Genomic DNA, 23,292 nt, shown 5'->3' on the forward strand with positions numbered 1-23,292 from the left:
TGACTCGGGGGGAAGAGAGGGGAAAGGTTAGAATACTTAACATTTACACACTGTTCTTAATGGAACTAACCATCATCCTAGCAGAAACACTGCCCCTAATACTGGTTTGAGATTTTACTTGTATATTGGAGGAAAGGGATAGGATGGGAAGTGATGCCTCGAGATTAGATAAGTTCTCATGGATACTGGCAAGGATGGTAGCAGAGCATAAACTATAGGACACCCAAAAGGCAGTGCCTGGAGTTGAGAGGAAGTTTACTAGAGTGGATGTAGTAGTCCATTCATGATTCTGCATAGACTTAATTTTTGGATCTGTAGACTGAAACATTCAAATAGCAGAGAGAATACTGCCAATGTAAGAAAAGACTGTAAAATTTGTGAATTGGTACAGGATGCAGACAATAGCCAAAACAGAGTTGGTGAACCATAAAAAAAATTAAGGCCTGAATCAGGGAAAAGAGACTGTATCCTTAGTGGGGAGGTTTATAGGGAAAAAGCATGGATGATTTGGAAGAGGGTGTTTGAAAAAAAGCTAACAAAAGCAGCACCAGGACTTCAGTTGACTGCTAGCACACCCTGGTATGTGTGCTCCATTACAGCTGGGGACTGTGTAGAGCAGGTGAATGCTCCAAATAAACATGTTGCAGGTAAGAAAACAAATGGCAGATGAGGTGGGAGAATCAGTTTACCAGAACAGTCTGTGGGAAGGCAGAGAAACTCCTATACCAGCTGGGTGCTAAAAGCCAGCTCACACTAGAAGCGGTTCTTTGCCGAGTATAGGCCAGGACCCAGAGGAAGGGTGGAGGAAAAGTCTGGAAAGCTGTAGTAAGCTTTCATGCAGCATTGTAGAAGGCAAGAAACTTACTAGTCTTGCAACAACTGGAACTCTCAGCAGAAGAAACCTTGTGTTTGGACTTGAGTAAACTGGGGTGGTATTGCTGGCAAGACACAAGACAACTAGGTAAGGAGCAGGTAATGGATTTATGGAAAAGAGAAAAATGGAGATACCTAGTACATCGAGGAGGGTGAAAAGATGATGAGGCCTGGAAGGTGGTGAAGCTGTAGCCACAGGCCATGGATTGGCTAGGAAACAGCATGATAGGGGTTAAGACAAAACATCTATGGGATAAAGGGTGATAGGTGTTAATAGACAAGCTTGAAAGGCAACAGGGTGTAATGCAGTATTAAGGAAGAAAAGCACCCAGGCCCCTGGATTAATGGGGATTTGGGAAAGAAGGGAATCATTGGACAATGTGGGCACACTGACACATTCATTTATGTGCATTAGTTACTGCACATTTGGTTTAGTACTTGCTTAATGAAGTACTAACTAAATGTACAGTAACACCAGTTAGGCTAGGGACAGAAGTTACACATAAACTGGTTTAAGTGATCAGAAACTGGTTTAAACCTGTAACAGAATATAAGTTCAGTGCACATAAGCCAGTTTCAAAATGACTGAAACCAGTTTGAGATAAACTTGGTCAAATGTGGTATCAGACTTAACTGATTGAGCTCAAACTGGTTTATGCAACTTCTGTCCCAGACCCCTTCCTGGTGTAAGATAGAGTCCCCCAGCATCCCAGCATGCTCTCTGGACTGTGCTCTCTGCTCCAGTGGAGCAGGGCTGGCCCCACTCCTCTGCTCTCTAGCCCAAGCAGGGACAGGCAGGGGCGGGGGCCCGGCCAGATGCTGGGGGGCCTGACCAGCCCCAGCATAGCTTGGAGCCAACTGACCGGGGAGGGGATTTACTCTCTCCCTGTCCTACTGGCACAGACCCAAGGCAAAGTCTGCCAGGTGCTCCCACAGTGAGGGGTCAGGGCCCTGATGGGGCAGCAGCCCCTGTCCTGGTGTCTGAGGAGCACAAGACTCTTTCCATTGGGTTGGGAGGACATGCTGCAGGTAGAGGGGCCGCTCTGTGGGGCAGGCAGAGCTGCTGCAGACTTCTCAGGGTGAGCAGCGGTGGTGGCACTGGGGGGACTTGTGGGGGTTATGCCCCCTCTGAGCCCCGGTGCCACTGCTTGTCCCACATAGTCTGTAGCAGCTCTGACCCCCTGCTTGCAGCCCCCCTGCCAGGAAGAGGCTCATGCTCCCCAGACACCAGGACAGGGGCTGCTGCCCCGTCAGGACACTGTCCCCTTGCTGCTCCAGCAGCAGGGTTAGAGGCCTGGGCAGAGACCGGCCAGCAGAGCCCCTTAGGCAATGGGGCAGGGAGGGGTGTTATTCCCCACTCCCTCTGGCATCTGGCAAAAGGGGAAGGAGTGGGCTTATTGTGTCGCTCGCCTCATGCAGGGAGTGAGTGGCGGCAGCAGCAGTTGGGGTGGACAGACTCCAGTTGAAGTCCCCCAGGGGCAGTAGGGGTAGAGGGGTAACCTCTCTCCCTGCCTCCTCTGCCGCAGGGGGCCATGCTGACTGGTGTTTGACCACACCCCAGCCCCACCACAGCAGCAGCAAAGTGAGGAGTGCCTGGCAGACCCCGGCTCAGGTCCATGCTGGGGGGGGACAGGGAGGGGGGAAATTAAACCCCCTCCCAGGCCAGTTCACTCCAGGCTACTGCCAGGGCTGGCCATGCCTCCCCATCACAGCTTCCCTGCAGCCAAGGGCTGCTCTAGCACCCCCCCCGGCTCCTGGCCTGAGCCACTGCAGGCATGTGCCTGCATTTTGTGAATTCCTATTCACTTGCAAGTTGGTTCAATCTAGCCAGGTTAGACTAACCTGCAAAGATTGAATCAATTCAGGCTCTGGCTTTTTGAATGTCTATCACTAGCCCAACTGTGCAGTAGTGCCGATGCATGTTTTTTTGTGACAGTACACAGTAACCTAATATTACTGAGCAGTAATGTATTAGCATGGTTTTTGCTCAGCATGTGACTGTGCAGTGTTATTAGGCTACTTCTCATTAAGCATCTCATGTAGACACGCCGTGTATAAATGTTTTGTGTTTTTGATTGGATTTATTTGTCAGAAGTTTTGGAAGTGATAGAAGCAGGTTTCTAAGTTTTGACATCATCTTGTTTTGTTGGCCTGTAGTTGATGAACTTTTCTTTTATATTGCAATATAAGCAGATGCAGGTTTTTAAGTTTTTGATACTTTCATCATAAAAATAATAAAAAGGTTCATATCAGTATGTTTGCCCAGTATGAGCCATGTGTTTTATAGTCATGCTTAGTGTTGGCTTCATTTAATCATCTTCATACTTGGTTTCCATTACTGAGCACATGCTGCTTTTGGCAGCAGTTTAATGATAAACAGTGTATTTAATGAGGTTTCCTTGTATGTGATTGTAAGTCTCAAATGTCCCCAGATTCCATTAGGTAAAAGGCTTTGTATTTGATTGACAGCCATGGATAAAAATCAACTTTTCACAAGTGTATGATTGAAAATCCCTTAAATTTTGCTAAATTATATATTGAGAGGATTTTTGTTTTGTTTGTTGCATGAAAAATGCATAAGTGGATGACTTGATAATTTTGAGACTGCACTTATTTAACTGATAGTTTATGCACTGTATCAATCAAAATTGTATTTATTTGCTTTAGAAATATTAATGCAAAGAAGAGACAGAAAACAAAGGAGAACCAGAAAATGCATCCTGATGAAGACACTGGAATGGATATATATAGAATAGAATTCCAGCATTTCTTAGAAAGGTAAAAATTCAAATGCAGTTTTTGTTTTCCAATCATAAATTTATCCAGACATACTGTATATCTATAAATGACATCACTTAACAGTCTGATGTTACATTAGTTTAGCTTTGAAAATATTCTTTGTAACTTAATCAAAAAATTCTGGGCTTTAATGGTTTACAGCATCAGTAAAATAGTGCTCCCAGCATAGGTGAACTTGATGAAAAATGGAGTATGTATGTCTATTTTTCATTATTAAAGGTGTACCACAATGTTGAATTTATGCACTGCTGCTCGAAGATTATTCACTGAAAAGGGGATGGAAGTCTTTATTTTGAAAGACCTTGAAAGAGATCAACTGGTAAGAAAAAATTTATAAGGAAGAAACTCAAGGTAATAACATTACTTCAGAATGTTTTGTTCCCATACGATTGGAACACTGTACCTTCGTCTACAGTGATAAATAGGTTTGACCTATTAAAGGCCTTCCTAAAGCCTGTACCTGGTGACGATCTACGCTGAAAGTCAAATGCAGAAGGAAAAACAGGAAATCTGTGACTGATTTTAGAAGGGCCGTGTAAGGGATTCTGAGATGCATCTTGATGCTGGGTGCTTAAGTGGCACAATGTGAAAATTTTGGTGAGGGCTACAAGGCATAGACAGGAAGAGAAGCTCAAATGGATTGAGGGTATGTCTGTACAGTGCATGACAGAGCCATGCACGGATATCCAAACTATCCCTGTGCATATTAGTTCTAGGATAAGAAGCAGAGTAGTCATGTTAGCATAGCATTGTGTATAAACTAATTGGTGGGGCAAGCAGATCTAATAAAGCACCTGGGCATTCAGGGTACTGAGATGCATGGGGGCATGGTGACTTCCAGCAGCCACCATGCCAACCGGGGCAATTGTGCAGCTGTGGTGGCAGCTAATATTTTTGCATGGCCCCCTCAAGTCTGTGCTTGGGGCTGCTGCCCCATTTGCCCCACCCTAGTGGTACTACTGGTGGCAAATTACCCTGGGCATAAAGTCCTAATAATACAAATACTCTGAGTCTGGTCCAAGAGCCTGTATGTACAGAGCTTGCTTGGCATATCTCTGCACAGCACTACTTTGCACCATATAGACATGAACTTTGTAACTTTAACTCTTTGCAGGCCTATACACTGCAGACCTGGAGTAAAAGCATCGGAATCAACACCACCAATTTCTAACACACCTTTTCTTCAATTTGGGATCATTACTCCTTACAGATTAATGAATAACAATACAACAACTCAGTTTTCAAAAAAGTTAAAGTAACCCATACAGTCAAATACATAAACCGCATCCCAAACTCATCAAAACACACCTTTGTTATACTTTATAAAAGTATTGCCATTCTAATCAACATCTGTTCATATTGAGTCGTGCTGCAAGCCAAAATACTGGATTTTGCATGAGAAATGCATTCATTTCAATTCCCCACACTACATTAACTGCTACTCCAAAAGGGTTACTCTTATACCCATTTATTATGAAGGCTGTTCCATTAACTGTCTCATAAAACATGAAGAAACTTAACGATGAAATAGTGAAAAGGGCCCTGTTAAATAAAAGAAGCAATTGCAGCAGTGAAACCACAACTTGCAATATTTTCAATTTCAAAGTACTTCCTAGTGCTTTGCCATTTTTACCGGACCTAGGATGTATCATACAAGAAAAAGGATTATCTTGCAGGAAGCTATATTTATTTGCATTATTAAATTGTCTAGATAGTGACTTTCTACCCTACTTGATTATTTGATACTGGTTTCCTAGTGGATTATTGTTTTAACAATTAGAAATTTTTTACAGATTAGCTTTTCATTTTACGTAGATATAATATTCAGAATGTCTTCTATAGTTTAAAACAGGGCTGTTCAACTTGTCAGTGACTATGGGCCACATGCCCAATGGCCACATCAGCAGGGACCATGGGCTCCCCAGGACATGTGTGGGCAGGCATTTATCCACTCCAATGTACCATACACACAAGTAGGCAGGCTCCTTCATATCCCTCTGCAGTGAGCATGGGCAGGTGGGTGCTTCTCCACTCATCTGGACCTTATCTGCAACTTCCTGTAGCAGTGCACTGGACATGTACTTGGGGCTGCTGACTTCCCCAGAACCATGCACTGCACTGAGCCTTACCTCTCCACTTGCTTGGGCTGGGTCATGCAGCAGAAGCCAGGGGAGGGAGAGAGAGCCCAGGGCTGCCAGCACAAAACAATTTTTTTTATTGATAATATGCAGACTTTTTACTGACAACCAAACTTTTTTAGTGATATACTTTTTACTGACTTATTTTACCTAATGTAAATGGAACTCTTCTGCTAGGCCCTGGACAAGGGCCAGGTTCAAATATAGGGGTTTAACACTAACCATAGTAAAAACATTTGGTTGTCAGCAAAAGTGTTACAGTTTGTCTGTAACAAAATGGTTTTAGGTTGGCAAACCTTCTTGACTACAGCAATGGTTTTCCACCATACTGCCTTCACTCCAAGGATTCCCTACTCACCCCTGCACCCCAATACCCCCAATTGCACCCCGCACCATGCTGCCCCCCCCAGTCAGTTCCCAACCTGAACCCTGATGGCCCCACTTCCCCCTCTGAATGCTCTTTGAAGGGTGCTGCACTCTTGTTCAGACATCAGGTGTCACTGCTCTGTTGTCTGGCCATCAACGATTGCCTCCAGACTCTTTCTGAGACAGGTTTTTCAATCAAGCTCACAGCTGCTTGGATTTTAATGGATGGACTTTATGGACAGCCATTTTTAGAGACTGTCCATAAATAAGCAGACAGCTGACAACCCTGGGGAAGCCACAAGCCCAAGGGCTAAATGTTAACCCCTTGTTGGCCTCTTGTGGTCTGTGAGCCACCAGTTGGACAGCCCTAATTTAGCATATATATGTTATAATTGAGTAAAATCTTTGTGCTGCTGAAGTCAGTGATAAAACTCTCATTAACTCATATAGGAGCAGGATTTCATCTTAAGTCTTAAACATGCATTGGGATCTCTGAATATAGTACCTATACAAGTACTTATAGAGTGTTTCACAGACACAAGTAGTAACATTAATAGGCCATTTTGAAAAACTGGGACCATAATTTGCTTCTTAAAATAGGGCCACTGATGATGATATACCAGTAAAATGGCAGCTTCCATGGAGCTTGGGCAGCATGCTCATCTTCTGAAGGATCTCCCTACATAAAAAAACCTAAATAGTGAAGGGAGATTCTGAAATGTTGATGGGGAATAAAAAATAATACTTTTTTGAATGTTTCTTTTCTTAGCCTGTTTGTTTGTGCATGTGACAAAGGATAAAAAACTATTGACTAGTAGTTTCCTTTATGACTGTTGTGCCAAAAGAGAGTTCATTGACTTGGATGTTCAATGTACCTTTAGATTTCATAATTTTTTTCTAAATGTATTTGAATGCTTAATATTATTTCAGTTTTCTGTGTGGACCAGGTGCTATGGAAGCTGGTGTGGTTTTTTTTCTTTTTCACATATTCAGAATTGTATTACATGTTGAACATAGTATTTGACACCTCATAAGTATGTGAAGCAAATAACTTTTACACCTTTGTGACAGGTATACGTTTCATGTGGAGAACAGTGGACTGATCCTCACTTGACTATGGCTCAGCACAAGAAACGTCTCCTACTTAATAATTTAGCAGCGGATATATCAGCAATCCACGCTTATTGTATCATGTGTAGCCCTGAAAGTAAGCTTGTACTTATTTTAGTGTATTATTTCATTCAGAGTTATCATGTCTCAGTGTTTTTGGAGAAATATGTGCTTTTGTATGAAATGGTAGGAGTGTTAAATTCAGTCTCCCAGATGGAAAGAAAGTGAGAATAATAATTTGCACTTGCTTTGCATGTGTGACAGCCTCACAGCAATTTAGAAACATTAAGACTCCTATTACATGTGAGTAAGTGGAATTATGCCCATTTTAGAAATAGGTAAAGAAGGTAGAATGAAGTGAAATGATTTGCCAGGGTCACAAATCAAGTCACTAGTGCAGCTAAATTGGAATCCAGTCTTAGTCCTGTATTGTTACAAATATTACAGTACTGGAATAACCACCTACATGAAGCAAACAGAAAAGGATAATTTTATAGTTGTTCATAGGAGTTTGTGGACAATGCATTTCAGAATAGTGGGAAATCAACATAGTACTCATGCCTCTATAAATTCAATACCAAAGAAAACCTCCAAAACTAATTGTGTAAATTTGCGTACTGTCCAATCTAGCTTCTTTAATAATGGAACTAGAGGATTAGCTGCCAAGCAGTTCATGAATGAAAGTAGCCTTTTTTTTACTTCATCTGCCAGACATTGATGTTGTCCCGCCACCTACCCATCACTGGTTTAATCTTTCTTGTGTAATTATCTGTTACACAAACCACTGTTTTGTGCAGTAATCTCCACATGTGGCATGTGTACTTGCTCTTTTCATTTCTCTTGATTGCCAGGGTCTATGCAGGGTGTCCAATTTGTGGGGATTTGTGAGAATCTACAGTTGTTGGCATGAGCCACTGTGTGGTTCTGATTGTCTGAGTAGTTTATTTTTCTTTAACAAAAAGGCACAAGAACTAGATGAGCACTATCAGAGTTACCTTAAAGGAGTCAGTGGTTCACTACCAGCCATGGGGAGCTTGGGCAGCATGCTCATCTTCTAAAGGAACTCCCTATATCTGCACAGAATTTGGATGTATTTCATAGACTACTTGCACAGGAATACAGTCCCTGTCAGACCAGGCTTGGCTGTTCTTTTTATGCCAGAGATTAGAAGGGTCTTTAGGATCATCATGGTTTTTTTAGTAATAAAGTTACTATTTTCTCAGCTACCTTAAATACTAAAAGAAATCCATTTTCGTGGGTGTCTGGCTCTGCCAATAAGTATTTAACATATACAAGCAGATAAATATGAATGTATGATTAAGCACATAAAACACATGAGATTAGCATAATATAATAGAAATATAGAGGTACATAATTAACAATGACCATAGCATGTCAATCCTTATCCATATGAAGGTTCTTGTTTATGCAGGCAGTCCTGCTTATGTCTTACGTAATTAAGAGTTTGTAGGATCAGACTCCAAACGTTGCTAACTAGGTTTTAGTAATCAATTGGGATCTAATTAATATCCAAGAACTGTCTTACTTTAAGAAATATAAATTACGTGGAAAACTAAGCATGCTTACATACAGGATTATACTAATTTATCAAAAAAGTATACTGAAATAATTTGCTAACTTCATATCTGCAAAGAAAATAATTATAATGTCTTGTGTCTCAAAATACCAATGCAGAAATTTAGTCTTATGCCTAAATTTAACTTTGTCAAGTATTCCTTGACAAGGCTGGGGAGAATTAATGCCTGACTGACCTTTTCCCTAAATACAGGTCCATCATGCTACAGAGGTGATTGATCTTTCCGTACATGTATAAGCCACCCTAAAATGTTTATACTTAACAATTTAGAACCAGATAAAAAAGGACATAAGTATATGGAAGTTAAACATTGCAACTCCTAACTTTTAGGCACCTGGGGCGCATGCAGATTAGTGGGAACGTGCGTTTCCCTGTGGATAAGTAGCAGCAGCACACTTCGTGCCACTGCAACTTGTCCCCTGGGAATGCCCATGCCACATACACTCTGATGCGTGGCAGGTTACTCCAGGTGGGGTAGGAGAGGCTGGAGCCAGCAACTGAGTCCCCAGCAGCCTTATTTGAGGCCCTGTGGACCTCCAGGAGCTGCAGCTGTGGTGCTCCTGCAGTAGGAAGCCTGGGCAACTGGCGTGTAGCTTCAGCCAGCCAGGCTTCAGTTTTGGGTGGTGCACACTGCCTCTACATGCACCTCCCTGCTTTTTTTGGCATGGGTTTTTTTGACCCTGGAATCTCCCAAGGTCAACCCTCCTCCCTGCCCTGCAAAGTAGCAGTGCGGGGAACGCCAGCATGTGCAGTGTGTGGTGCTGCAGACAGGATCCATGCTCATCTGGATGCGCCCTTAGGCTCTATAGTGGAATCTAGGATCCTTTGTGAAACTGCTTAGGCTTCTTATATGGTGCCAGGAGATTGTTAGACAAGGTTCTTTGGGTGACTCTGATATCTTTTTATTAGACCACCCCAAATAGTTGGAAAATAATTATTAAGCAAGCTTGCGGGTTCAAAAACCCTTCATCAGGCTAAGGAAGTTTCTGCAGTCGGTGTGTGCTCTTCCTGGATGGAGATTGTTAGGCACTTCTGAATGGGACCCTAAACAGCCAGCACTCTAAGCAGAGCTTGCCAATGGGATACAAAGAGGTGTATGTCAAATATAATAATAAATATAATATATTTATTATATATAAAAATAAATATAATAAACCCATGCTCAAAGCTGGTTCAAGGCACCTCTGTCTATTTGGAGGCCAGAAGCCTCCCCTGAGTGTAGATAGGTTCCTATACCTTCCTTAAAGGACCAAACAAGGCTCTTTCTCAAGAATAGGTAAGACTTTGGCTCCAATCCCTGGTCCCAAGACTGTTAATATACTTGATGTGAAACAGTCATTAGATGAAATACATAAATAGTCTTGGAAGCTAGGATGAAAACCCTGGTCTTCCTATTCCCAAGATAGTGCCCAAACTACAGTACTAGGCAAAAAATTACGCTCCCTCTTGTACATTTTTGCTGACCCAGTGACTCCACAGCACAAGAGCCAGTAACCTGGACGTTTTTTTAAGCCTTCCAAGCAGAAGAAAGAGCAGTCCCTCCACTTCATGGGTCAATCCTCTAGCCACTATGCTATTGTATAATTAGGATCATGTTGTTTATAAAGAAAAATAGTTTGTCAATAAACAAGTATATAGTAATTTCCAAATCTTTACTTCTTAATGATGAAATCATTTTTAGGCTGAAAGGGGCATGCCTGCAAACATCTGGCACAATTTGTGGGGTATACAGATATTCTCCATGGTGCAATTATATTGTTGCCATGGGAATTCTTGAACTCTGTTCTAATGAATGTGATTATTTGCCTATATAAAAATAACTATCATCTAGGGAGAATAGGCTTTTCATTATGTGAATAAGGGTAAATCCTTGTTTCACAATGTATAACCTAAGGAAGAAATATAATGTCTATTTATCCAAATACCTATGAACCATCAAAATAGTCAACAGTGATATACTGAGAGAGGGAGAGAGAGCATGCATAAACTGTACTTAAACAAGAGGATTGAGAGCTACAAGTCATATTTCAATTCTCAGCTGTGCTGCAAACTGATTGTGTAAACTTGGACAAATCACTTATCTGCCTCATAAACTGAATAGTGTTTCAGACTTACAGATAAGATTTTTGGGTGGAAGGGCCCATTGAAATATTGTACTTTTGATGGATACGTCATTTTCTTTAGGAAATTTTCACAAAGAGAACAACAGATGCATGCTTTACAAAGCCTACAACTATAAAATTTATTATGAATTATTAAGAGCCAGATTCAGGTCTCATTTGTTCTGGTGTAAATCTGGAATCATTTCACTGATATGAAAAGTGTTACTCTGGGTTTTCACTAGCAGAGGATATGCATTTCAGACTCTGGCAAAAAAAGAAAAATATAAAAACAAGTTTAGAAAATGGAGCATGATAATCCACATTTTTGTAACATATTTGACTGTTTGTCAGTATTTACGCTTTTTGTTTGAAATATTTCTTTATACAACAAAAGTACAATCATAAAAGCTCAGTTCATTTTACTTATGCCAAAAATCCTATATGACTAACCCATATGACAGTAGCCTAAACACACAGTACATATCTGGCAACAAATACCTTAATATGCCTTTGCATTTAGGTCTAGTATTAGAAGTAAGAAGCAACATCATTCTTGGAGCCAAGCTGTCTGTGGATAGATTTGTTACTGCTTTAGAAGAAGAAAAATTAACTGAGGATCTGGAGGAAAACCAAACAGAAGAAAATGATGGCAATAAAGATTATTCAGATCAATATCCGTAAGTTATCCAAAATGATCATCATTAACATCTACAGTACATAAATTTTAGTATAAGCAGAGCTAGATACGTAAAATGCATTACTAGAAAGCATTTATAAACTCCCTAGCATTGTAATGAAAAACTATTCTGTTATGCTATTCAGGTTTCTAAGTGATGAGCATTCTAGAAAAAAGTACTTTTGTTGAATGTCCAGGTTGCAACATTTAGCAAGTGATTTCTGAATAACATGTAATCAACAAAAAAAGAACAGGTGCAGACTTGCAAAAATATTGGCAGTGTTTGTAACTGTTGTATGCCTTCTATCAGTTTCACATGCTGAGTGCCTTTGTTAGACACTTGAGGTTATAGACAGAAACTGGGAAGAATGAAATAAGGTATGACTTGGAGCCAGAACAAAAAGCTAATGGGTGGTAAAATATATATTAAAGAGCAGAATGGAAGACAAATAGTAGTAAGAACATAGATAAATACAGTAAACAGTGCTGGTGAGGGGATGGAGAAAATTTTCACTGCATACCCACATTTTTACTGCAGAAGCTCTGTCACCCTCTGCAGTCCTATTTGAAAAATATCCTGTTAAGCTACACATGTATGTGCGTGTGTGTGTGTGTGTCTCTATGCATGCCTCTGTCTGTGTGTATGTATGTAAGGATTCAAAGGCAACATTTCTGTCTCTAGTGGGTTATGGAATAGAGAAAATCCCACACAATTTACTGATTCGTTTTGATGCACTGGCTGGGGGAGTAGTTAGCTGATTGCACGATTTCACAATGATTACACACTTAATTTATACAACACAATTTTATTTTAAAACTCTTTGCTACGTATATAACACTGCTTAGCTTTAAGAAACACCACAAACATTAAAAACACAATAATTACATATATCAGAAACAATGCTCCGAATGCACTTCCTTCCCAAAAAATGCTATAAGAATTAGTGCTACAAAAACAACTACAATTACAACTAAAAGTTAAATTTGAATCAATACTGTTATTTTTCATAATATACTTACAATCCTAGAATTCCGAGAAGCCAAACACCTAAATATGGTTTCATTCCTCAGTAGTACGATTTAATGGGTTGGCCTCAGTAGTACGGTTCAATAGGCTGGCCTCAGCAATACGATTCAATGAGCTGGGCTCACCAGTGATAGGACTACGTCCCCTTCCTTCAGTCCCTTTCAGGTGCTCCGCGGCTTCAGCATGAACTAAGAGATTCGTGTTCACGGAGAGGCTTGATTAGGCGATCAATCTAATCTGAACTTATACTTGCGATTCTTCCTTCGTTGTTCTGCAAGTGAAGTCACCTCCAAATTGGGACAGTAAGTTACAGGTTTTTATTGAGTGAGCTGCCGTCATTGGGCTCCTCCTACTCAATTCATCATAACTCCCAAATTTGGGCTCGGATCTTACTCAACAGAAATTACCTTTGTTGAGCATTTTTAAATTATTCTTGGGGAGACTTCCATATCACTGTAAATACTCTTTTCTTAGCAATTTGGTTAAAAGGCCTTAGGCTTTGATGTCTCTGAATTTAGGATATTTACTTTCTTTGTAAAAAATTTCTAAAGGTACAATTTAGATTAAGGTTTTAGGCGAAGTCAGGACATTTCGCACGTAGCTCCAAAACAATGAGCTAGATAAGGAGATAGATCCTATCTTCTTCCTGAAACTGGCTAATGGGCAATCTTTACAAACATTCAAACTATTTCATTCAATATGACAATTTCAAATGTAAGTGCCTGAGTTTAGGCTCTAGAGCAATGATCCTCAGCCTTTGTTGGCCCCTGGTCAGCAATCCTGTGTGTCAGGACTCAGGACAGCAGGCAGACTAAATTGCCCCCAGCTGCCTCCAATTACCTGCATAGGTGGCTGCTTGCTTATAAACAGCAGCTTTTTCAGCTTCCAGCAGGCTCCTTAACAGGACAGATGCTTCTTTGCTGTGTCTTGGGCTTCATGGACTTTGTTTGGTTCTGCATTCCCTGGATTGTGACCTTCTAGAGCAGGAGTGTCAAGATATGGGCAAGACCCAGCCCATGGAGCTGAGCTCTTGGGGCTCTCCAGAGGTCCAGAAATTTGACTGTGTGCTAAGTGGTGATAGTATTAATTTATCTTCTAGTTAATGCTGCTGCCACTCATCTTGCTGCCCAATTTGCAGACTTGGGTGGAACCCTATTGGCCAGATCAGGCCACTGAAAGGGAAAAGTACCTCAGGACAGCTTCAAGTTCCCTGTATATTGTACTTACATAGGCACCTAAATAAGTGACCTAGTTTTCAGATGTGTTTGAATATTGACCTTTGTGAGTGTTGAGCAGGACATGTTCTAGGATTTGGCAAAGAGGGGTGGTGTGTGGGAGTAACCACTTGTGCTGCAGGAGTGGCTACCCCCTCCACTCCCAACCTCTTCCTCACCCACATCTCCTGGTGTAGGGAGGCTGTGCCACAGGAACACTCCAAAAACTTTTCTAAAGCATGTTCCATCCCCTTCCCTTTCCCACATCCCCTGCCTACCACTGCTGCTTCCTCTGCTTGTCTGGGGGTGGGGGAAGCTTCCAACTGCTCTTGCCTGCTCCAGCTTGGAACAGCTACAATGGCAGCAGCAATGGGCAGAGGGGGCCTGCCCTGTACCTGCTCCTGGGGGACTGAGCAGGGCGGGGGGAACTCACCCCCCTGCCTATCACTGCTGATGCTCTTGTTTGCAGCTGAGCCCAGCGGGGATGGGGGGCTAGCAGTGGGGAAAGCAGGGGTGGAGGGTGCAAGTGGCAGAGGGGTTGGGAGCGGGCAGGCAAGTGGTATGGGGAGCAAGCAACCTGAGCCTTCCCCATGCACCTTGCCCCCCCTGGTGCTTACACTCCCTGGTGCCTGCCTCTGTACCACTTGTCCCTGCCTGCCCCTCTTCCACTTCTGTCCCCCACTGATCTGGGCACAGTGAGATCCCCAGAGCTGTTCCTGGCTTGCACCTGCTCCATGCTGAAGGGAGCAGTTGTGCAGGAACCCAGCTCAGCTGGGGACAGCGAGGGTGACACAAGTTTCCTGCTTCCAGCTCCTGCTCCTTGCCTGGCTCTTCTTGCCTCCTGTTGCTCCCTGCTGGCTGAGAGCAGGGGCTGAAAAGAGGAACATACATGAAACTACTGCTGCACCCAGCTGATACAGGCATGGAGAGAGCCACAGAACTGCTACTGACCCATGGTTCAGGAAGCAGCTGTGCAGGGAGCTGGCTCCCAGGAGCAAGCTGGAAGGAGGAACCTATGCACCTTGTAGCACTGGGCAGAAGCAAGTCGGGAGCAGCAATAAGGCTCTTCCTGTGTCCGTGTCAGGTGGGAGTCAAATCACTCCAGCTGGGAACTGTGAAGAGCAGCTCAGCTAGGGACTGTAGCACCTGTGTACAGATTTCTGCTTCCAATGTCTGTACTCTGCCAGCAAGGGAGGTAAAAGGAGGGTGACCTGACTGGAAGCAGAAGCTGGAAGGAGGAACCTGTGCTCTGCTGATGTTGTCCCCAGCCAAGCTGGCCTCTATGCACAGCTGCTCCCCACAGCTCCCAGCTGGAGCAGTCTGATACTTGATTCTAAGAAGAGACTTAGCTTTCCCCATATTGAACAGGGAAGAAAAATGTTTTGGATTGAGTAAATATGGTATTGAGCTGCTTAAATACAGATTTAACTACCTAAATTTTGGTACCCAAGTTTGAGAAATTAGCTCCTGCATCTTAAAGAATACATTTCAGTAGAACAGTGAACCTCAAATATTGTGATTAAGGTTTGCTGAGTTTGCAGGGGCACCAAAATCACCTTGGGCCCTAGGCCCAGTCTGGAACACAGGGCACTTCCAAAGCTGGATATGTGGACCCAACAGCAGCAATGGCAGTGGTTCTGGTGGTTTTGGGGGTGGAGGTGGGAGGGATTCTGATAGAGGTGCCAGGGGGAGTCTGGTAATGGCAACAGAGGTCTAATAGTGACAGCAGGGTTTAGTGGCAGCAAGGCAAGTGATACTGTGAAAGCACAACCTTTGCTCAACCCTGCCACAATGCCATGTGTAATGGAGCATGGGGACCCCTAATTCTGTGGCAGGCCAGAATGGAACTCCCAGTAGCCTGTTAGTTAGTGGCTGTCAGGCCAGATGGAATGGCTCTGTGGCCTATCCAGCCTATGAGCTGTATGCTTGACTCCCCTAATGTAAATCATTCAAATCTGGAAATAAATCTTTAAGCCTCATCAGAATAGGCTTTCTTACCGTATTTAAATTATATCCTCATTTTGGCAGTTTAGAGTGGTAGAATCCTTGTCTGCCATGTGGGAGACCTGGGTTCATTTCCCGGATGTGTACATAATTACAGCTGTCAAGGCACTGAATGTCCAGACACAGTTTGTCCTTTGGATTCTGTCTCAATGGTCTAAAGGCAGAATGAAAGGTCTAGGCAGCTTCCACTCCATACTCCTGCATAGGTGTATGCGTCAAAGGTCCTGGTGACCTGTCACACACACACCATGATCCAAAGGATCAATGGTTGCGTACTACGAATGCTGATACGTTATCCTTTTCAGTCATAGTTTGCTGTTCCTGCTTCCTGTTTTGGCTGTAAGAAAATGTATATGTGCACAACTATGAACACTGAAAAACGTTGGCAGAAATTGTATAAATCTTCAAAAAGATTAAATTGGATTGAGTTATGTTTCTGTTCAGTTTGTTTGTAATCTATTATAAACTTGAATGACACCTGGGTTTAAAGTGAGAAATATAGCTGAAATGATCAGAATGAAAATGTTGTGGTTCATAATTTGAGAAGGCATTATTTATGGTTTTTATTACAGGGAACTGTTAAAAGTTAATGCTAGTTGAATTTGAGGCATTTTAATATTTAGAGCAGGAAGTAAGTGAAAGAGAAAAATGAGGACCTTTTGACACTTCCTTGGAGATGGGAATAGCTGATTATAACATTGCATTAAATACTGCAGCCTTTAAACTGGGCTTCTACACAGCCAGTTTGGTGATTTTTTTTTTTTCTTAATCACGACATGCACAGAAGTGAAGGGTGTTACAGCTACTGCATCATCACTCATGCAAACACAAGCTATAAGTTTGTAACCCCTCTCAGGAGGGGTGTGGGTATGTGACAGTGGTGACTTGGGTTCCCCAACAGTACAACAGTTTAACAGTAGGGTACAAACAAATCTGATTTATTTACACCCATTAGAACAATGATCTGCAATGTAACCCATGAAATACTGCGTGGAAACCTGATAACACAATTGCCCTGGTGCATTTTAAAATCCCAATTCCAGCAGTCCAACAGGAACCCTTCAGGGTGAGAATCTTTGCATTGTGCACAGCCTAAGATGCCCCAGATTCCATAAGGACTTTTACTGCTCCACAGTCACACTGCCCATATTAACTTCTTCAGCCTTTATAAGTACAACTCAATTGGGACCTGCTCTGTAGCCACAGTCAAATTCTCTCTCTGTTGTGTCTCCTCAGTAGGGAAGTTGATCTTCCTCCCAGCTGCAGTCAAGACCAGGCTCCTCCTCTACAATCTCCCTAGGGCTTCCGTCAGTGGTTTTGGGAGCCTATCAAGGAACAAGGCCTCTCCCCTACTCCATCTACCCCAGCTCCGAAGAGAGGCCAGAGAGAGCAGGGGAGAGGTCCTGTCACCCCAGGGTGTCTGGGACGGTTGCCCCAGGGATTGGCTTAGGGCTTTGGGTGAAATAGCTCCCACATTGCAGCTCCTTTTTCCCACTTCCCCTCCTGCTAGCCCCCAAAGCAGCCTGGGGGCTATAGTTCAACCCATTGTCCCCTGTTTTTTTTCATTTTTGCAGGCTTTTTGTAGCCCTGCCCATTCCCTTTCCTTCTGGTTTGTGGCAACTGCCTGCCCTATGCAGGTTGAAAGCCAAAGTTCAGCTCAACTCCTTGAGACTGATTTATGTGGGTTTGGAGTGGCTACACCCCTCTATGTTTAATCCTTGCAACCCTGGGGCGAGGTTTCCAAGTTAGATCTAGTTTGAAGGTTCATATTAAAAATAATATGCTTGCAGTCTGCTATTCTCAAAGCATTTTGGTAATAGCTATATTTCTCCCAACATAAGTAGTATCAGTAGCATAACTATGGTGGGGTGACCGGGCCAGCTGCCCGAGGCACTGATATAGGGCGAGGTGGGAACAAAAAAAATATCAGCTGCTCCTGCAGCAGTATAATCACACCAGCAGCACAGTGACAACTAGAAGTCACTGCTGCCCCCATGCATTCTGCTGTCCCTGGTACCTGGCTGTTTTGTCACACCTCTGAGTATTGTCACTTCCTTTGATGTCCGTGTTGCTTCCTGCATCTTTGCTTCATGGCATCCATTTTGTGTTAGCCATTTCTATTTCAGACTCTAGGGATTAATAATACCAGTAACTAGAAGATACAAGGTGTCTTTAAACCACTTTCACAATTGCTTTTTGCCTCATGTTTCTTATTTTCATGAAATTTTGCCAAATCAATCATTTTGTTGTGCAACTTTGAAATTTTGCACATCTCCACAATGAAAGCAACTGCTTTAAAAATCATTCATTTTCAAGTATGAAAATTTAACCAAATAGGTGCAATATTGAATTGCCAAGAAACAAACTTTCAGTGTACTGGGCAGCTAGCACCTGAAAAAATAGATCCCTGTAAGTTGGCTCCCCAATCACCGACGTCCATATGAATCTTTCTGTTATATTTAATGGGCACTGAATCAGGCCCTCTTAGAACTGTAACTCATCAGACTCAGACTAACGACAATGAAGAGATGTTTGCCTTCAAGTCGTTCAGTACCCTTAGCTGGATGAACTATAAAAAGTATTATTTATAGGTATAGTCTCACTACAGAATATATTATATGCTAATGAACAATGCTTTAGTTGTTGTTGCTGTTGGATAGAAACAGCCATCACTTTTGTTGCAGGATCAGCTGTGCCAGGAAGTGTCCTCACACAGCTAATCCAATTGATCAGCAGAAACGGATGTCACTAGAGCCATTGTCCTGCAGGTTTGGACTCCAGGTTTCAGGAGCCTGATTCTGAAGGGCAACAACCCTGGGTGCCCTGCAGGGGAATTCCTGGGGCACACAGCTGTCTCCTTTATGGCATCACAAACTGTGACTAGGTTTGGATGCTCAAACATTTTTTGGGAAATTGGAGTGTTACAAAGGGCAGGAACATTTATTTGCTCACAACACGTGCCACTATAAATAATTTGTAAAGTGTAAATATATTTATGGCAGCCCAAGGGCAACGCTTGTTTGTACCCATTGTCATGATCATCATTATCAAGAAGGAGAGAGAAGTAGTTGACTGAAAGGCAGAGCAATTTCTACAGCAATTTTAATATTAATACTATTTATATAATTTTCGATAGCTCATACAATATACAAGCTATATTTGAAGGAGAGAAAACTGATGAACAAACCTGCATGTTTCAGTATATCCAAACCAATTTATACATCATGAATAAAGGAATAGGAAGGATGCCTGGGTCCACATATGTCAATTAATTTTTTTCTAGCAATGAAAAGATTATATAGCAATCACTAATATTATCTCATTGTGAATGCTAAAGAAAAGAAAAAGGGCAGGAAAACTTTGTTACCTTTATATAATATTAAACTTGAATAATGTTTATAGTTATTGAAAGTCAAGCAAAAACCCAGTAACAGTAAGCTTATTTCTCTCCAATATTTCTTTAGTTGTGGACTTTAAGGAATTTCTGTTTCATTAGACCTATTTCTCATTTTTGTGCGAGTGCAAGAGTGAAGGATTTCTAAAATGACAAGAGCAAATAAAGTATTCCATCTTTCTCAGTACCCCTAATAAATACAGAGGCTTGTTTTGACCTCTATAACAAGTTAAAAAAGACCATTTGTTCTGCTGCATAAGCCCATTACATCCTTAACAATGGAAATTATTTAAAAATATTGGGCCAGTTACAAGGCAGTGCTCCAGTTTAGAAGTGGTTTAATTCTGTTGAAATCAGTGGAATTACCCTGGTGTGACACAGGAATAATTCAGATGCTTCTGGAAACAATGAAAGAAATGAGCTACAAAAACAGAAGAGATCTAGAGAAAGCTGGAAGAACATTCAGTTAACAGTAACACTCCAGACAGGGGTTGTACTTACTGATTATGGCAATAGGTGGCACTATTTTCTTAAAGGTTAGAGTGGAGGCTGAAAGTGCTGTATTTGGTAAAGAATCAATTATAAAAGACACACTGATTATTTGTGGTCCTGTCTGGCAGTAGTCACTTAGATTAAACCAGTGCATAAGTCACCACGGATACAAATAAACTGTATTGTACAATATTACCTATTTCTAAAATTAACAAAATATGTGGTATCTTGCATAAAAATCATCCCAGAACATGTCCAAATAAGTCTGGTCTATGGGCTTGATTATTGCATTGTCTCAGAGCCTACAGTATGAATTGCTCTCGCTGGTCATAAACTCTTCAGGGGACAATGTGACTACAGAGCATTGCACCCTCCTGAGAAAGAGGCAATGTGACACCCTGCAGGTCTCCTCAGGTCTGAGGAAGGTGAGAGAAAAGCCAAACTGAGAGAAGTAAGCCATGCTTGGAGTGCTGGCCAAAGATAATTTCCACTGCAGTTACTGGGATACGAATGCAAAGAGGGGACACCTTGCCCACTGCCACGGCCTGGCACTGTCTGACTTTGTCTGTCAATATAAATTAAATATGTGGTTTGCAATATATTTTCAAGATTTATGGAGGCATGGCCCTCTGAAAAATAATTTGTTGAAATCCAGGTGTTTGTTACCCTTAGTTTTTCTTGCTGTCCATAAACTAGGCAAATAAAGTCCTTTATCCAATTAAATAATCAAGACATACTATATAATCTTCTGTTGCTTTTTTGTAACCATCCATATTATGAATGCTGAATACCTGTGGGTTTGATCCTACAATCTCCTGCTTAACTTAAGCCACTAGAACAACTTATGTAGTGGTTGGTGGTGGGTACAGGAAGGAAAAGTAGGAGAGTTAAGTGCTTGTATGGATCTGTGCCAAGAGGACTTGGCACCTTGTAGGACTGAGGCACAATTTTTTAAGCTGAAAGCCACCCTCTTTAGGTACCTCAAAGGCATCTCTTTATTTTAAGAAGGCACACTCTTTAAATTCATAGTCTGCATGCAAAGCAGATAGTCAGTGTTGTATAGTCGTTTTAAATAGTATTCTTCAAATGTAATTGTAAAAGGAGACCTTGGAAGGGTTATTCAGCTAGGGTCTGAGCCAGATCTGGTTGAAGTGAATGGGATTCGATTTCCTATATTTACTAGAATGCAAGATGAGATTTTTTTTCTCCATTCAACATGGAGAAAAAAAACATTTATGCCAATTCCTGCTTTCAAAGAGGAGTGGGGGAGTAGAGGAAGAGAAGGGGGAACTGGGGAGCCTTGAGAAGGAAGCCTCTCATCTTGGAGGCAGAGGGGGGCAAGGCAGCTGCTGTGGTTCTGACTCTGGTCCCAAACCTGGGTCAGATTTAAGATGACCCTCCAATAATTAGATTCTATACATGGAAAATTATATCAAATTCATAAACGTTCTCTATATGGAACCTAATTATTGGGGGGGTCATCTTAAATTCAAAGTTGTCTTGGATTTGGGTAAATATGGGTATGTCAATGGGAGCTGAATTCTCTTTGATAATATTAGCTTTCATTCACTGTAGTGTCAGCTGTATATAGGAGGCTCTATGATTAATGAATTTCTAATATGATGGCAACTAAAAATCTTAGTCACTTAATGGTAAGTCCTGAGACAAAATCCTGGCTGCACTGTAGTCAATGGGATGTTTGGTATCCATTTCAGTGGATTCAAAGTTTCACCATTTGTTTTATAAGATATTGTTGTATCTGTGGACCATATTATACTTTGATCCAAGTCCTTCAGTTTTTACTCTGAAAAAGAAATCCTTTGATAAAGAATGGTAACCTATACCTCTAGCTACTAGTCCTTCTGAAGTATATCCTTAATAAAACTGAATATTAAAAAAAAACACTTAATTTTTCCATACAAAATTCTGACCCATAAAGAGCTGTCAGGTGTTTTCCCCCAAATTATCATGTTGTTTTTTACATGTTTTTCAGTGATTCGCATTCAAAATCACATCTTAAAACAGATGCTTGGTACATGAAATACAAATATAAATGGCAAGAGAATTCTCCCAATTTTGATGAGTATGATAATTCTTTAAAGGCCACAGATCAAGAATTCTTTGAAGATGCAGAATTATTCCAGAAGTGCAGGTAAAACAGTTATACTTTTATAGAATGTTTGCTGAACATTTGGACAATGTAGCACAAAAGATGACAAAGCAGTTGTGTTAGATCCACGTATCATACTAAACCTTGTTCTCTTGTGTTTACTCATCTCCTGCAATTTCTTACTCAGCTAAATTTTATATATTAACCAAGCTTGTGCTATTCTAAGAACAGCTGAATTATTGCCCTACAAAAAATCCCCATCAGGATCCATGGGTGACTTTTGCAAAATATGATATACCTAATCCAATGCATCAAGTGCTTTATGACAACTATGTAGGTGAAGCTAAACAGTAACCACAGACCAGAATGAAGTCCCACAGAAAAAAATATAAAGAACAGGTAGACAAAGTTCTTTGGGTAAATGTGATATCTTTTACTAGACCAACTAAATAGTTGGGAAAAATGGTTGTTTGCAAGCTTTTGGGCACAAACACACTTCTTCAGGCATAGAGAGCAGAGAGGAGCCCCTATGCCTGAAGAAGGATTTTTGTGCACAAAATAAAAAGAGATCACATTTACCCAAAGAACCTTGTCTGCCTATAACCTTAGACCAACATGGCTACAACCAACACACCCTAAAGCAGTGGTTCTCAACCTTTTGTGTAGCCAACCCATTTGTAAACATTGATGGCCAGTCCCAACATAGTGCCCCTCACTCCTGACCTGCTGACCCCTGTCCCCAGGCCACAGTCCCCCAGTTTGTGGGGCAGGGTGTGTATGGGAGGGCATGGGGGGGGCCCCGAGCAGCCCCTTGCAGGTTGGAACGCTGCCAGCCTGCAAGGGAAAACCACTGTCTCCCACATTTTTCTCCTTTAAAGGAGAACCCATTTTTAAAGTTTGTTAATCCATTACTATCCTCATGCTCAAGATAAAGCTACCCTAACATGTTTTAATGGCAAACTTGGGAACACAAATTCATAAGCTGACTGGACACTAAGAACCAATGACTAAACATTGATATTGGTTTATGGCATATTATGTTTTACCCAACTCCTAAATTCTTTCCCCACAGGGAAGGTGAGAATGACCGCCTTCCTTTTGATAGGCCTTGATCTTCCAGTAATCAGCTTCTTTTCTTTTGCTAATTGTGTCTGCTACCCCTGAGAATTGCTTTTACTCCCTCCCCTCTGCTGTTTTTCACTATGTTGTGCCTGGCTCCCCATGATCAGAGAGACCTATGGAATTATGTCTTGCATTTGAAAGTTTGTCTAACTTTATCGCAGCTATGGAGTTGATCTAATAAAAGATATCACCCTAATAAACGCTTGCCTCTTGCATAATTTCTGGATAGTCATAGCTAGAATGTCACTCTTACAGTACCATTTCCCTA

General features: G+C 41.7%; 1 protein-coding gene across 1 annotated transcript in view; it reads left to right on the forward strand.

Annotated features, from left to right (window-relative positions):
* The window catches only part of LOC102384942 (doublecortin domain-containing protein 5), a 96,521-nt gene that overhangs the window by 12,861 nt on the left and 60,368 nt on the right, over positions 1-23,292 (forward strand). Inside the window, 5 exon segments of the mRNA XM_025203352.1 lie at positions 3,541-3,651; positions 3,892-3,991; positions 7,248-7,383; positions 11,506-11,662; positions 21,786-21,944. Of these exon segments, the coding sequence (XP_025059137.1) occupies positions 3,541-3,651; positions 3,892-3,991; positions 7,248-7,383; positions 11,506-11,662; positions 21,786-21,944 (663 nt within the window).

The sequence above is a fragment of the Alligator sinensis genome, unplaced genomic scaffold (assembly GCF_000455745.1).
Source record: "Alligator sinensis unplaced genomic scaffold, ASM45574v1 scaffold165_1, whole genome shotgun sequence".
In the NCBI taxonomy this organism is placed as follows: Eukaryota; Metazoa; Chordata; order Crocodylia; family Alligatoridae; genus Alligator; species Alligator sinensis.